The sequence below is a fragment of the Falco peregrinus genome, chromosome 16 (genome assembly GCF_023634155.1).
Source record: "Falco peregrinus isolate bFalPer1 chromosome 16, bFalPer1.pri, whole genome shotgun sequence".
Lineage (NCBI taxonomy): Eukaryota > Metazoa > Chordata > Aves > Falconiformes > Falconidae > Falco > Falco peregrinus.
In genome coordinates, this window is record NC_073736.1 from 3,333,131 (window position 1) to 3,347,615 (window position 14,485).

A 14,485-nucleotide genomic window follows, 5' to 3' on the forward strand; every position below is an offset into this window, starting at 1 on the left:
GCAAATTATGCCTCCACTCTCTCAGTGAATTAAAAGGCTGTTAAATCAGCCTATTACGCTCAACATAACTGAGAGCGTATTAGGTTTTTGTTCACGGCATATTCCCCAGGAGGGAAAAACTCCTGCCCTGCTTTATTCGGCACTGGAGACTGCAGTAATGAAGTCTTTTTGTCGACAGAGGTCCACAGTAAAAGTGTTTTGAGCCAGGACTCTGAAAGGATTATTTTAGTGTGGAAATGGGTAGAAGAGCCCTAGAACGGACCAGATCCTGGTCTACAACTCGCCAGCGAAGCCGAGCGATGAAATAAGTGGACTGCAAAGGATCGCAGCATGCTGGGAGATGGGATGCTGTAACCCACTCACCACATCCACGGTGCTGAAGACGTGGCAGTAGTGGTGGCTGGTCTGCAGGTCCTTGGTGATGTAGGCAAATGTGCAGAGATCCTCGGGGTCCTGAGCAGCGCAGGAGATGTTGCGGATCTCGTGCTCAGCAATGACATTCTGCCGGGGTCAACCACAAGCACCTGTCACCCTTCTGGGGATGGCAGATACACCCGGCACACGGTGGTTGTGGCAGGCGCATACTGGGAGCAGGGAGCAAAGCAGGTACTGGGAGGGAGGGGGAGTCTCCCGGCCCCACCAGTCCTAGCTCCCCCCCGGGGCAGGAATAAATGGTAACATGGTCCACACGCAGCCAGTCTGCTAAGGCTTTGGGACTCAGGTAACCATCGCCACCTCAGGGCGCTCCCACAGCTCCTCAGGATTAGCTGTGGCTTCTGGAGCCACTACACGTCACCTGCAGCCCCGCAGGCAGGTGGCATTGCAGGTCCTGTCCCTCTAGACACCGGCTCTGAGGCATCTGAAGCTCACCTTGTTAGAAGCGTCGATGAACTTCACCCCTTTGTACGTGATGGACAGTATTATGGTCGGGATCTTCTTCATATGCTCCGTGGATTTCTTCAGGAACAAGAATAGTCAAGCGACCAGTTGTGAATAAATGCTTCTTTCTTCACCACTGCCCCAGCCCACCCCAGAGACCCCCGCAAAGGCAGGCTTTGGGGTCTTGGACCAAGGAGAGCTTGCTCCTGGTGGGAGCAGAGGGGAAGGGACAGGGGCCAGGCAGCACCCCTTTCTGCAGTGAAAACACCCCCTCTCCACGGCACAGACCCTCCGGCTATGGGGAGAAGTGCTGGGGAGGGGCAATGCCCCAGCGAGCGGCACAGCCTGCAGCGGGTCTGGGCCCTGCTCTGCACACAGGCAGCCTGCAGGGTTTGGGGAACCACAGCTTCACCGAGACCCCCCCTTTCCCCTCTCCGCACCATCCACCACAGGCTGCGAGCGAATCCCCCCTGTCCCTGCGGCCTCCGTACCCTCATCTTGGCACAGGCGTCCTGCGTAGACTCGGTCCCTCGGAGATCTTTGATCAGCATGGAGCCCAAGTACTGTTTGGAAGAGGGAGAGACGTCAAAGGCCGCGGGCAGGAAACTCTGCCGAGCCAAGACGATGCCACGGCCCCGTGAGCATCAACTCCATGCAAGGACCTGACCCCAGAGCCTCCTCCTCCTCAGCACCCCCACAAGCCAAAAGCTACTTACGTTGGCCTCGTACCCGCAGGACTCGAAGATGAGCTTCTCCGGCTGGTGCTGCCAGTTTTGGACTGGGGCGTAGGGGGCAGCCAGGCTGGGGGGGCGCAGGGTCAGCTTTGACTCCCGACGGTCCTCCTGGCAGGGAAGAAAGGTGGATGTGAAGCCAGAACAGGTCCAGCCTGGGTTGAAACACAGGTCTCAGGAGGGTTCTTTGGGTTGATACAACTGAGGTTTCGCAATGGCCAAATCCCCCAGGAGCTGGGAGGGGGCTGCACGTGGTGGGTGAAGGTGCTGGAGCTGATGGAAGTGAGTCACCCATTTCCACAGTGCGATGGAGGGACCCAGGAGCTGCTGGCTCTAAAGCCTGAGGGATGCTGTGCCTGGCCAGCTCCTGGGCTCTCCATGCATCATCCCAGCCCCTCGCTGGCTGCAGGGAGGCAGGAGCCTGCTCTGAGCTGCAGAGAGGGACCTCCAGGACACACAAAAGCACCCACTGACCTGTGCTTTGTAGCGCTCAGCTCTGGAGTAAGGAGCAACCTCGGTGCCACGGTCATGTTGCCTCTTCCCGGTGTCCCCGGAGGGCAGCAGGAGATCGGCAGATCTGCCCGTGCAGGAGTCGTTCTGGCTCACGGGCGACGATGTCTGGGACATCAAGTCCTGGCACTGAAACAAGCAGACAGCAGAGACCATCCCAGTCAGGCCATGCTGCAGCCATGCCCACCCCTCGCTCCCCTTCGCAGTGCAATGTGACAAATTCACAGGGTGCGATGAGCAGCGTTAATGGGGTCAGTTCCTGCTCTGCAGGCTCCTGCGGGCTCAGTGTCACCGATTACACCATTTATTTTCGGCCTGATACCCCCGCTTTGCTCCAGGATGGTTTCAGGCAGGTACGCAGCCCCTTCTGCTGAGCACGCCTCCCCTGAGCTCATCCCAGAAGGGCAGGAGACACACGGAGCAGCGGGCAGGCTGTTCACAGAGGAACAGGCTCCACTCAAGCACTAAGCAAAGCACTGAAAAGCCGCTGACGACCAAGCACCCCAGGAGAAAAGCCTGGGAGCCCAGCGAGAGCCCAGCCCAGATGCCTGACAGCCTGGCTCTCACTGCAGGCAAGATCCCCTGCCTGTACGCGCCAGCCAGCCCGGCAGACAATGCGGGATGCTCACAGCTGCACCACGCATTAGTCCCATTCAACGGACTTGCTTAATTTGCCATTGACGTCCTTCCGCTCCCCACGCCGGAGCCAGGCGCTGGATGGCACCAGCTGTAGCACCAGGAAATGCTGCAAATGGCCCATTCTCTTACACAGCCTCCCCGTCCAGCATATCAATCAGTTGATGCTACACCAAAGGACTCCTCTCTGCTCCCCACCCCCCCGCCCCCGCCTTCCCAACAACCCTGCCTTCAGTCTCATCGGTCTCAAGAGGACATTTCAGAGAAGTGCAGATCTTCAGCTGGCTGCTGCTCGTCTGGGCTTTTGTTGTCTGAAAAGGGAGCGGCTGAGCAGCAGGACGAAGGTGCAGGGTTTGTATGTGACACCCTCCTGGCTCCTGAGGACTCCCAGTGCAGCACCAGCATGAATCCTCTCTTTTTTTACACCTGAACCCCAGTTCCTAAAAAGTCCAGTGTGAGCAAGCAGGGCACAGCAGCCCAACTCGCTTCAGCTAAGGCTGTTTTGGTTGAAAAGCCTTGGGGATCCGAGGCAAGGGGGGAAGAGCTCTGCAGCAGGGCAAGGACCAGATGTTTGGGACGGGGAAACTCCAGTCACTCCCAATTCCTGCTGCAGGAACCTGATGTGCAAACACCAGGAGGAAGCTGCATGACGTGCGTGTGTGTCCTCCTGAACATGCTACCCTGCTCCCGAGCTCACGGCTTCACTGCAAGCTCAACAGGGTTTGCCAAACTCAGCTCAAACATCATTTTTCGGGAAGGATGGCGAACGCTACAGCTGCCCCGATGAGCAAAGGCCTGACATCCAGAGGCTGCTAATCCTACAGCGAAACACCAGCATCCATGGATCGTGCCCAGCGCTACTTGGCAGCGAGAGCAGCTCTCGTGAAGCCCAGCCAGCCCAGGGAGGCACATTCCCGACTCTCACCCGGTGCAATCACGGCAGCAGGTCCCAGCTGCATCCCATCTCACCAGCTGAGCCGTGTCACCCTCCCGCCTGTGGGAAGGCCGCCCTACATCTGGCCAGCAAAGCAGGGGGAGCACGTCAGTGCAGTGCTCCCCGTCGGTGCAGGGCACAGAGCTGGGAGTAGCACCCTGCTACCCACTCAGTGCAGGCACCAACCTCACATGGAGGCACCTGAGCCCAAGGAGCTGCCTGATGTCTCCCACGGGGCAGGCATCCAGAATCTGACCTGCGAGAGCTGAATATGACCCTCCCCCACTCCGTTCAGTAGCAGGATCATGCCTGTGTGAGTATCTGCTGGATACTCACACACCACCGGAGCTGATAAGGTGAAAAGCTGCATGGATACAACCGGCCACATTAAGATTTCTCCCAGCACTGATGTGTTTGCACACTTCAGCTTTCTTTTGCACAAGAAGACGGACCCACAAAGAAGAAAGCTAAGGGTTGGTAAACTCATCCACCCTTTCAGCTAGAGTGTGTCTGTCCCAACAGTGACATTTGCTGTTGCAGGGCCCGGCCGCAGCAGAATCTCTGCAGTAGAATGGCAAATTTGTAATTTGTTTTCACTCTGCCCAAGCGCTCCAGGTGCTCTGGCCAAGTCAGAGCCAGCCTGGCTGTTACATTTCCCAAGTTCTGCTTGACCACGCTTGGAGTGGGAGTACTGGGCTCTGCATCATCCCCAGCAGCAGCCAAGGTGCATCTGTGGGAACTGTTTAACACAAAACACTCCCTCCTCCGCACAGCCAGATGTGCAGTTGCCTCAACGCTTCAAGAACTTTCTTCCCAAACCACCAAGGATCTGAGAACAAGGAGTAACCCCAGCTTCCAAGTCAGATCGATTTGTTTTAATAAGAAACAAGCCATTTCGGTTTTACCCTTTCCTTTTTGTAAAAAGCAATACAATTTTCAAAGATGACTCTATGCTTGTTACTCTCAATACTTACTTTCAAAGGAGGTTTAACTTAAGTATTGACATTTTAGGGTGGTTTTTCCCCCTTTTTATTGATTTTGCTAGGCAGAAAGCAGCAGAGTAAGGCTGACTGTGCTTCCCTCTCTGAGTCTGGACACCCACCCCAGCTGCCACTAAACATCCTCTACAGCTCTCCGAGTCCCCCAGAGGTGATAGCTGCTAATCAGGAAGGGGACAATTATTCCTGACAGACTCCAGCTTAGTTCTTTGAAAGAGAAGGAGGGCAGTGAAGGAGAGCCAGGGTAGAAGAGTGCACCCTGGCCGCTGCCGAGCGCGCTCTGCACCGATGGCTCAGCCAGGGAGGGAACACCCAGGGACTCACTCTTAGCTGCGAGAACCGCGGGGGCTTTGCCGGTGGCTCCTCATACGGCCTGTCTGCCAGGGAGGCGATGATCCTCTTCCGATGGCCCAGCAGATTCACTTTCAACACCTGCAGGAAGAGACCGCGGTCACCGTAAGCCCTCGGCACGGAGCAAAGCCTCCCCTCTCCGAGAGCGCTGCTCCCGTTTAACACCACTCGCTGCAAGTCACAGTCCCGGAGGGAACTGCAGGACCTCGCTGCCACGGCAAGGGAAGGGCAATACTCACGTTTACTATTTCGAGCTCCCAGAGGTTTTTCACAGTGTCAATAGAGCTGTAGCCACTCGAGAGGAAGGACTGAATGTAATCCTGCAGCCCCAAAGAGTCGAGCCATGCGGGAACCGAAGGCTGGCTGTTCCCATCACAGCCCAGGGGTTTCAACTGTAAAAGCCCAAGAAAGGGGTTAAAAGCCCCAGGGGGCTGGGATCTCAAGGCACACAGCGTCAATTAAAATTGGTTTAAAGGCCATCATCATGCTGGCAGCTTGAGAGTAAAATATTCCCTGTATAAACAGGGAATCACTTGGGATCAAGACTGGCAGGAGGGATAGCCACCCTCTCCCCAGCACAGTCATCCCATCCACATAGTTTGGTGGACAGATCTCCTCCTCCTCCTCCTCCCTGCTACTCCCCAAACCCTCCCCACAGTCCCTGTGACCCCTCTGTGGCTGGAGCCGCAGGGAATGGCTTTTGCCTCCTGTGCTTCCACAGCCGTGCTGGGCAATGCCTCGTCCCCGCTTCAAGAGAGAGGTGTCGGTGCTGACCTTCGGGAGGGAGCGAGCAGCCTGCAGGAGCTTCCGACGGTGCTGCGGGTCACCGATCCCGATGTCCCGAAGGTCCTGGTCTTCCATGACATTACAGCCCTGCGGGGACAGGAAGGAGAAACATGGGAGCAGAGGGTAACAGGAGCCACAGCAGGAGTGGGGATGATGCGCCACTCCTGACCTCACCTCCCAGCACGTCCCCGCAGGAGGAGGAGGACGAGGAAGGCTCCCAAGGGAGGCAGCTCTGCCCCATGTATCAACCTCAGGCACCGAGAGGGCTGACATGAGAGGGGCCGCAGCACACGTGGCATCGGTGGGGCAGAGCACTGCCACCCCCTCCCTCCTGCTCTGCCACGTCCTCTTCCTGAGGTCCGATGGATTTCAGGTCATCGCTCACCGCACCCTTCCCGCTGGATGCACAGACGCAACCGCTGCGTGCCAACGCCCAAGCAAACCCCAGCCCCGCTCCACGCGTGGTGCCTGACACGGGGCGCTCAGCTCTGCTCAGCCTTTCTCCACAGCCACAGCCAAACCTGAATTTCTTTCCATGACAGCAGGCGACCCAGCAAAGGTCAGACTTGTCCCCCGCGCAGGGAGGCAGCCCACCCTGCTCCGGCACAGATGCTCTGGCCGCCGCACACTGCTCTGTTAAAGCCCTTTTTCTCCCCTGCTTTTCCCTGCGGAGCAAGAGCAGACGCACGCAGAGCACAGGGGCTTCAACCCCCCCAGAAGCACACCCCCCCCAGCCTGCATCCCTGCCCCCTGTACCTGGGCATCGCTCAGTGGGAAGGCCGGGCACGTCTCCCCATGGCTGGAAGAGCCCCGCTGCTGTTGGAGCCAGGGCTTCCGCTCCAGCCCGGACCCCCCTCCCCAGACCTGCCTCCCGCTGCTCTCAGGAGAGTCACAGCTTGAAGGTCTGAGCTGACAGCGCTTCGCTGTTCCACATTTTGGTTTTAGAAAAGAAACCTAATTAAAACTGCCTGTCAGGCAACACGCTGCTGCTGCAGGGGCACACAGGCTGCAGGAACAGTAGGCTGACCGGCCAGGGCTCCAGGAGGGAAAGGCGAGGGGAAGACGGCCAAGTCTCCTCTTCAAAAAGACAGCAAATGTTTTCTGTTCCTCCCTACCCCGCACCCTCTGCAGTATTTCAGCACATACGTTTTGCTAAGTGCTACCTGCTTTAAACACAACAGCCTAATGTGAGTGCGCTAACAAAGCGGCCAGCTCACCCAAGCATGGCCCATGGGGCGGCGCTGGCTCCTGCCGGGGCAGAGGAAGGGGAACAGCCCTTCCTGCTGCCCCTTCTGCTCTCAGATGCTCCTGGACCAGCCCAGGGACTTGCCGGGCAGCCTGTGGGGTGAGGTCACCTCCGGCAACGGCGTTGTGCGAGTCACCGGTGCATTGCATGGAGCCAGACGCCAGTCCTGCAGCCGGCCGGCTCGCTCCCAGCGGTGCCAGCGTCCGCTTTGCTCCTGACTTGCTCAGTTTGTGCCTGCTCTATGACAGCACCGAGCCTGGCAGCATTGCTCCCAGCGCTTCCATGGCCTGGTGGGATAACTGCCGGGTAGGATGCCGCACGGCTCTCCGCCCTGAGAGCTGCTCTTCCCCTCGACTGCAGGGATAAGTGTTCAGAGAAACACGGAATTAACGCTATAGGTAAGAGATGCCCAAGTCGCTGGGAGAGCTGCCCTCAGAGAGCAGACTGCAGGGAAACAATTATTTAGCAAATGACAGTGGCAAATTAAAGCAGCGAGTGGCAGCCAAACAGGGCGCTGCCGATGCTCCGCGGCCGTCGGCACCCACAGCACCGAGGCGGAGGCTCCTCGCCTCCATCCTCCCCTGGCAGGGATGCCTGACGCCCTCGATTCCTGGCAGGCTGCGCTGGGACTGAGACTGCAGATCTGGAGCAGACAGCTGCAGTACAAAAGCGTTTGTCTACGAGTTATTTAAACAGCAGAAAGAGCAGGGATTAAAGAGCCCGCAGCCGGTTAGGATGGTTTGCTCCCTGTTTTCCCAAAAGGTCAGTTTATAACAACAGGCTGCAGCGTTGTCTGCAGTGCCACAGCCCGCTGCCAGCTGGAAAGAGCTGCTGCCACTGCTGGAGATGGCACCGTGGGTGGGTGGCAGCTCTGCAGGGGACAGGGCCACACCGATACCTGCCTTGCCTTCCTTGGGTTGCACCCCACGTCCCGCAGGCAAAGCTGTGTGAAACCCCTGGGTCTCACCCAAGTGGCAATGCTACACACAAAGCTCTGCACAAGGGTGTCACCATGTCATAGAAGCCGGTCTGTACACCCCTGAATTTGCACCAAAAAAAAAAAAAGGCTTTTTGTGGGTTGAAGGCTCTGAGGCTGCCCGTTCGGTGCAGGAGCAGCAGAAGGCTCCATTGCATCGAGAGCAAACCCCCTACGTGAGCAAAGTGGAGAGAGGCCACGCTGTCAGAGGCAGTGATCACTCTGGGTTGTTAGCAGCAGGATCCCAGGGAAAAAAAATGAAAACATCCCTCCCCTTTCTTGTTCACAAGTTTTAAGCCAAAGAGCCACATTTAATGCGCATTCCTGTAGCAGCGGGAGATTGTGGGCTCAGCTCGGGAAGAGCGAAAGGATTAGAGGCAGCTTAAGTCCCCCGACACGCACCTTACCTGGCACCAGCGGTTCTGCATGCCACAGCTCTGCTGCAGGGCTTGCCAGAAGGTCCTTAGGGGGCATCAAATGTGCAAGGAATTCATCTCCCACAGGGAGATGGCTTTTAAAGGGCTATTTTCAACGGACAGAAGAGGGCTAGAGCAAGTAATGGGATTTCTCCTGTAAGCCTGGAGAGCAAAGCATTACCGCCCTGCCTGGGCGAAGGGAAGCGCAGGAAGGGACTGACTCACCGAAGTCCCTGCAGCAGGTTAACCTCACCCCTTGGGTACCTGAAACCTGCAGTTGCTGACACCCCAACCCTCTCTGCTCCCCCAACCTGCCCAGGTCCTCTGCGCAGAGCCGGGTGCCAGAGCTGCAGGATGCCACCGAGGGCACGGCTCACCGCAAACCCTGCACGTGCCAGCCGGGCCGGCAAGGACGCTTGGCAGCCAAACGAGCTGCGATAATGGTGATGGGTAATTTTCACATAGAAAAACCAAACAAGCCTGCTGATCCTGTTTACGTTTTTTCCTCACGCTTATTTTCCAATATTGAGCCTTTGTGGGGCTAAGCCACTTGAGCACAGCCACGCCGGGCTAACGCAGCCACGCTCCCGAAGCAGCAGCACAGGGCTGGCAGCTCACGCTCCCCCAGGACGCCCGGTTTATGCTAACACGGCCCAAGGCAAGGCAATAGGTGTTCTCCCACTTTTAGCATCTCAAAGTCCAGGAAAATTGCTTGCTCTGTAGCAAGGATACCAGCTAGTTAAAGACTGTAAAGCCTACAGCTTTCTCCAACACTCCTTATTTTGATGTGTCACATTCAATTCCCTCAGTGCCAGTCTGCGTTCTCAGGATACGTAACGAGGATAGACAAAGCGTAGCAGCTCCGAAGAAATCATCACAGCCTACGGTGCAGGAGCCTCCGCTCAGAGGAACGCCCTTTAAACCCATCCAGATTTCACCTCCTATGAAAGAAAATAATCTGCCACTAAAATAGATAATTAAAGGCAATACTGGAGGATCTTTTAACCTCTGCCAACTGAACAGATGAGCTGTTTAAACTCGACTTTAAACCTCTTCGCGTTTAACACGCCGTTCAGACAAAAGCCAAGGGGCAGAGATGCTTGCTGCCACCTGCCTCCGAGCCACGCTCCTCCAGCACAGCCACTGCTGTGGTTTTGCTCCTGTTCTCTGCTCAGGCTCCTGCGCCTGCAAACCCACCTCCCTGGGCTCCGGCGCCTGCAAACCCACCTCTCTGCTCAGGCTCCGGCGCCTGCAAACCCCCCTCTCTGCTCAGGCTCCGGCGCCTGCAAACCCCCCCTCCTCGGGCTCCGGCGCCTGCAAACCCCCCTCTCTGCTCGGGCTCCAGCGCCTGCAAACCCCCCTCTCTGCTCGGGCTCCGGCGCCTGCAAACCCACCTCTCTGCTCGGGCTCCAGCGCCTGCAAACCCACCTCTCTGCTCAGGTTCCGGCTCCTGCAAACCCCCCTCTCTGCTCAGGCTCCGGCGCCTGCAAACCCCCCTCCTCGGGCTCCTGTGCCTGCAAACCCACCTCTCTGCTCAGGCTCTGGCGCCTGCAAACCCCCCTCTCTGCTCGGGCTCCAGCGCCTGCAAACCCACCTCTCTGCTTGGGCTCCGGCGCCTGCAAACCCCCCCTCTCTGCTCGGGCTCCGGCTCCTGCAAACCCACCTCTCTGCTCGGGCTCCGGCGCCTGCAAACCCCCCTCTCTGCTCAGGTTCCGGCTCCTGCAAACCCCCCTCCTCGGGCTCCTGTGCCTGCAAACCCCCCTCTCTGCTCAGGCTCCGGCGCCTGCAAACCCCCCTCTCTGCTCGGGCTCCGGCGCCTGCAAACCCCCCTCCTCGGGCTCCAGCGCCTGCAAACCCCCCTCTCTGCTTGGGCTCCGGCGCCTGCAAACCCTCCTCTCTGCTCAGGCTCCGGCACCTGCAAACCCACCTCTCTGCTCGGGCTCCGGCTCCTGCAAACCCCCCTCTCTGCTCAGGCTCCGGCACCTGCAAACCCCCCTCCTCGGGCTCCGGCTCCTGCAAACCCACCTCTCTGCTCAGGCTCCGGCGCCTGCAAACCCCCCTCCTCGGGCTCCGGCTCCTGCAAACCCCCCTCTCTGCTCAGGCTCCGGCACCTGCAAACCCCCCTCCTCGGGCTCCAGCGCCTGCAAACCCCCCTCTCTGCTTAACCAGCAGCTAACAATATCGCACAAAAAGCCCCCTCAGCAAGGAGAGCCCCCAGGCACCAAGACCCAGCTGGAGTCTGCTGTGGCTCTCACCCTTCCCTGCCTCTCCCGGCACATCTTGCCGGCTCCTCATCACCAGCCCCAGCCTTCCCAGCTGTCCCCAGACCAGTCAAGAGCCGCTGCGTTGCTGGACCAAGGAGGGGACGATGGCAGCCATGTCCTCACCCAGCAGCTCGCAGGGGGAAAGGGAACAGGGCGTTCATCGCTGAGATGCAACGAAGCCCCTTCGTTACAAAGGGCTGCGCACAGGGAGGTGGCCTTGACACCGGGACGCAAAATTTCAGAAAAATTGCTCTAAGGGCAGTTCATTTTGATTTTTAAACAATATCCCAATACAGGTTTTTGTTTAATTGTTATCAGGGGTTTTTTTTGTTTTTCCTTTTTTCTTTTTTTTGTTTGGCTTGGGTTTGCTTTTTTGGTTGTTTTTTTTTTTGTTTTTCCTTTTTTCTTTTTTTTGTTTGGTTTGGGTTTGCTTTTTTGGTTGGTTTTTTTTTTGTTTTTCCTTTTTTCTTTTTTTTGTTTGGTTTGGGTTTGCTTTTTTGGTTGTTTTTTTTGTTTTTCCTTTTTTCTTTTTTTTGTTTGGTTTGGGTTTGCTTTTTTGGTTGGTTTTTTTTTTGTTTTTCCTTTTTTCTTTTTTTTGTTTGGCTTGGGTTTGCTTTTTTGGTTGGGTTTTTTTTTTGTTTTTCCTTTTTTCTTTTTTTTGTTTGGTTTGGGTTTGCTTTTTTGGTTGGGGTTTTTTTTGTTTTTCCTTTTTTCTTTTTTTTGTTTGGCTTGGGTTTGCTTTTTTGGTTGGGGTTTTTTTTGTTTTTCCTTTTTTCTTTTTTTTGTTTGGCTTGGGTTTGCTTTTTTGGTTGGTTTTTTTTTTGTTTTTCCTTTTTTCTTTTTTTTGTTTGGCTTGGGTTTGCTTTTTTGGTTGGTTTTTTTTTTGTTTTTCCTTTTTTCTTTTTTTTGTTTGGCTTGGGTTTGCTTTTTTGGTTGTTTTTTTTTTTGTTTTTCCTTTTTTCTTTCTTTTGTTTGGTTTGGGTTTGCTTTTTTGGTTTTTTTTTTTTTTGTTTTTCCTTTTTTCTTTTTTTTGTTTGGCTTGGGTTTGCTTTTTTGGTTGTTTTTTTTTTTGTTTTTCCTTTTTTCTTTTTTTTGTTTGGTTTGGGTTTGCTTTTTTGGTTTGGTTTTTTTTTGTTTGTTGTTTGTTTGGTTTGTTTTGTTTTTGTTTTTGTTTTGTTTTCCTCCTCAAACAAATGTCCCCTTTGGTGCTGACACAGTTCGGCAACCAGGTCAAAAGCTGCCACCTCCCAGGGGTCCCGCCAAAGCCGGACCCCTGGCTCCGGGGCAGCCCCTCTCTGGTCCTCCCAGGATGGATTCAGCAAGTGCCGGAGTTGGGGGAGAGAAAAGCTGCCCCGGGTCCGCTCTGCCGTTAACCCACTCCTCTACCATCCTGCAGCAGCAGCCTCAGAAATGCCAACTAGAAGCAAAAAGACTTCCCAAAGACAGATTTCAGGCTTTATTCGTTGTGACAAATGCTTTCTACCTTGCGGGTTTCTCCTGGCTGCGGGGCTGAGCGGAGCCAGCTCAGGGCTGCACCAGGGCCACAGCTCTCGCCTCCACCCATGCCCGGGGAGTGGGGAACATCCCAACGCTGCCCCCTCCATCCCAACACCTCACCCTTTTTTTCCTCGCTCCATCAGGAACGAGCTCTCAGTGTCCCCCCGGGGGTGAAATGCATCACCCCGAGGAGCCCTCCCCTGCGCCCACCGGCAACCCAAAGAGCCTGACCCATCAGCCCAGTCGCTGACATGTGAAATTGGGCAAGGTGGATCCCACTCCCTGGGTGCAAACTGGCAGGGACTTGCTTGCCAGACAGCTCAGAGGAGCTTCCACCCCTCAACCTGGCCCTCAGCTTCCTCACAGCTAACAGAGCTCCCTCTGTGGAAAGGCACAACACACGGAGCCGCCAGGGGCACCTCTGAACCCAGCCCTGCCCTCCACACTGCTCCGAAGGAGGGCAGAGATCTGCCGGTGACCCCCAGTCTCCTCTGGGCTGCCCCAGGGAGCCCCAAAGGCTGCTGCTGCCGCCGACCCGCCTGCAGAAACACAAGCTTTTAGAGAAAGGGGCTGCTTTAGTCATGCTTCACATCTTGCACTGTAATTAAACAGCCTGCAAGGCTCCAGGTTTCTCATTAAAGGGGGAAAAATAAAAAAGCCCAGTCAGAGGTTACATCGTACGAAGGTAGCATCCCCTCCTGCTAGTTAGGTGACCCTGAAGGCGAGCGTGCCAAAACCAGCGCTGCTGAAATCTGCCAGCATTCCCCTTCCAGCAGGACACTCTGCAGGCACTTAACTACCCAATTTTCAGACGCTGCGTCTTGCACAGAGCCTGGCTGCAGTCCACCCTCTCTTCCCAGCTAAGGAAGGGCCCGAGGCAAAGAAAGTTTCGTATAGGATGCGCAGTCGGATCCAGCCAGCAACGCCGCTTAATGAATCCCGACTGTGTCACTCGGCTCACACGAACCCCAGCGCTGCCCCCGTTACCAAACCCTGTATTAAAGACAGGCAACGGACTGCAGGGAAGACAGGGACCAGAACGTGTTTGCTATTAAAAGCAACAGATGCAAAACCCAAACACAGCTTTTCTAGACTACAAAGGCTTCTGCGAACATCTATAGCACAGCGTCTTCAGCTGCAGGAGCCAAAGCATCCATTTTTTTCTGAGATTAATGCAAACAAAGCTCGTTCTCTTTTCCCCCTCAGTACATTCAAGACAATTTGCATCTCGTCAAGCATTTTGCTGCCACTGCTATTGCTCTACTTTTGGCACCCAAAATTCAGAAAAACGAGCGAAGGTATTCCTGGGGGCTGACCAAGCCACCGCAGCCAGCGATGAGCTCCCCATCCCCAAATCTATCAGCAGTTGACGACGAAGCGCCTTATTTCCCCACATGGTTTGGGGGTTTCACGCTGGCCTCATCCAGCCCCTCCGAGCTGCGCGTCCAAACCCACCCGAGCAGGGTACAGGGAGCCACCAGCTCAGCCCCGCACCCACCGCAGAGCCTGGCCAACCTCGACCCCCCCAAGTGCCTCAGGGGAGTCTGCACTTGGAGTAAAAAGTGCAAAGCTTTTTAAAAAAATTAGCAAAAAAGCTAATCTATCTTGTTCAAGAGGACGAGAGCAGCTCATTAACAGTCTCATTGATAAGCTCATTCCAGAAACAAGCTTGCACTCTGTCTAATGCACGATCCGCTCTCGGGGGGGGCTTTTCACCCAAGACCCCCAGTGACAGTACAGAGCATCAACCCCTACAAACTCCCCAGATCCAGCCGTGATTAGGGGCAGTGCCGAACACCCGCTGCTCAGTCAGCCACCTCCAGCCAACCTGCACCGGGGGTTATTTATCTCAGAGCAGCCCGACGACCCTAATTTTGGAGCCAGGGGACAAGCACCCACTCACACAAATATGTAATTTGCCTCGTTTTCTGTTTTCCCTTAATGATATCTGCCGTTTGAGACTGTTCAGTGGAAACCGGGGGGGAAAGGATATTTGTTTTAAGGGCACGACAACGAAGCCCCAGCTCTTCACAGAGCATTAATTGTGGAAAGGGCTCATATACAAAACCCTACAATAAATCTGAGATTAGCACACAGCCACTTCATTTTTGTTTAATTTTCTTCCCCATGCAGACTGGCAGCGTGACAATGGCAACGGAGGGAATCGGTCATGGTTGTCAAGTTCAGGAAATTTTATTGAGAGAAAAAAAAATTAACTGCTACTTTAATGGCTTTTTTAATGTTTATTGGGCCTGGAGCTA

At 55.5% G+C, this 14,485-nt stretch overlaps 1 protein-coding gene across 9 annotated transcripts in view; it reads right to left on the bottom strand.

Moving 5' to 3' along the window:
- ANKS1A (ankyrin repeat and sterile alpha motif domain containing 1A) overlaps nt 1–14,485 on the bottom strand; it is a 112,547-nt gene that overhangs the window by 8,127 nt on the left and 89,935 nt on the right. For all 9 annotated transcript variants that reach the window (XM_055819618.1, XM_055819617.1, XM_055819622.1 and 6 more), the window contains 8 exons: nt 5,814–5,912; nt 5,279–5,431; nt 5,013–5,120; nt 2,085–2,249; nt 1,596–1,721; nt 1,371–1,442; nt 871–957; nt 364–501 (listed from right to left, as the gene is read on the bottom strand). In XM_055819618.1, the coding sequence (XP_055675593.1) occupies nt 364–501; nt 871–957; nt 1,371–1,442; nt 1,596–1,721; nt 2,085–2,249; nt 5,013–5,120; nt 5,279–5,431; nt 5,814–5,912 (948 nt within the window). The remainder of the gene's footprint in view (nt 1–363; nt 502–870; nt 958–1,370; nt 1,443–1,595; nt 1,722–2,084; nt 2,250–5,012; nt 5,121–5,278; nt 5,432–5,813; nt 5,913–14,485) is intronic.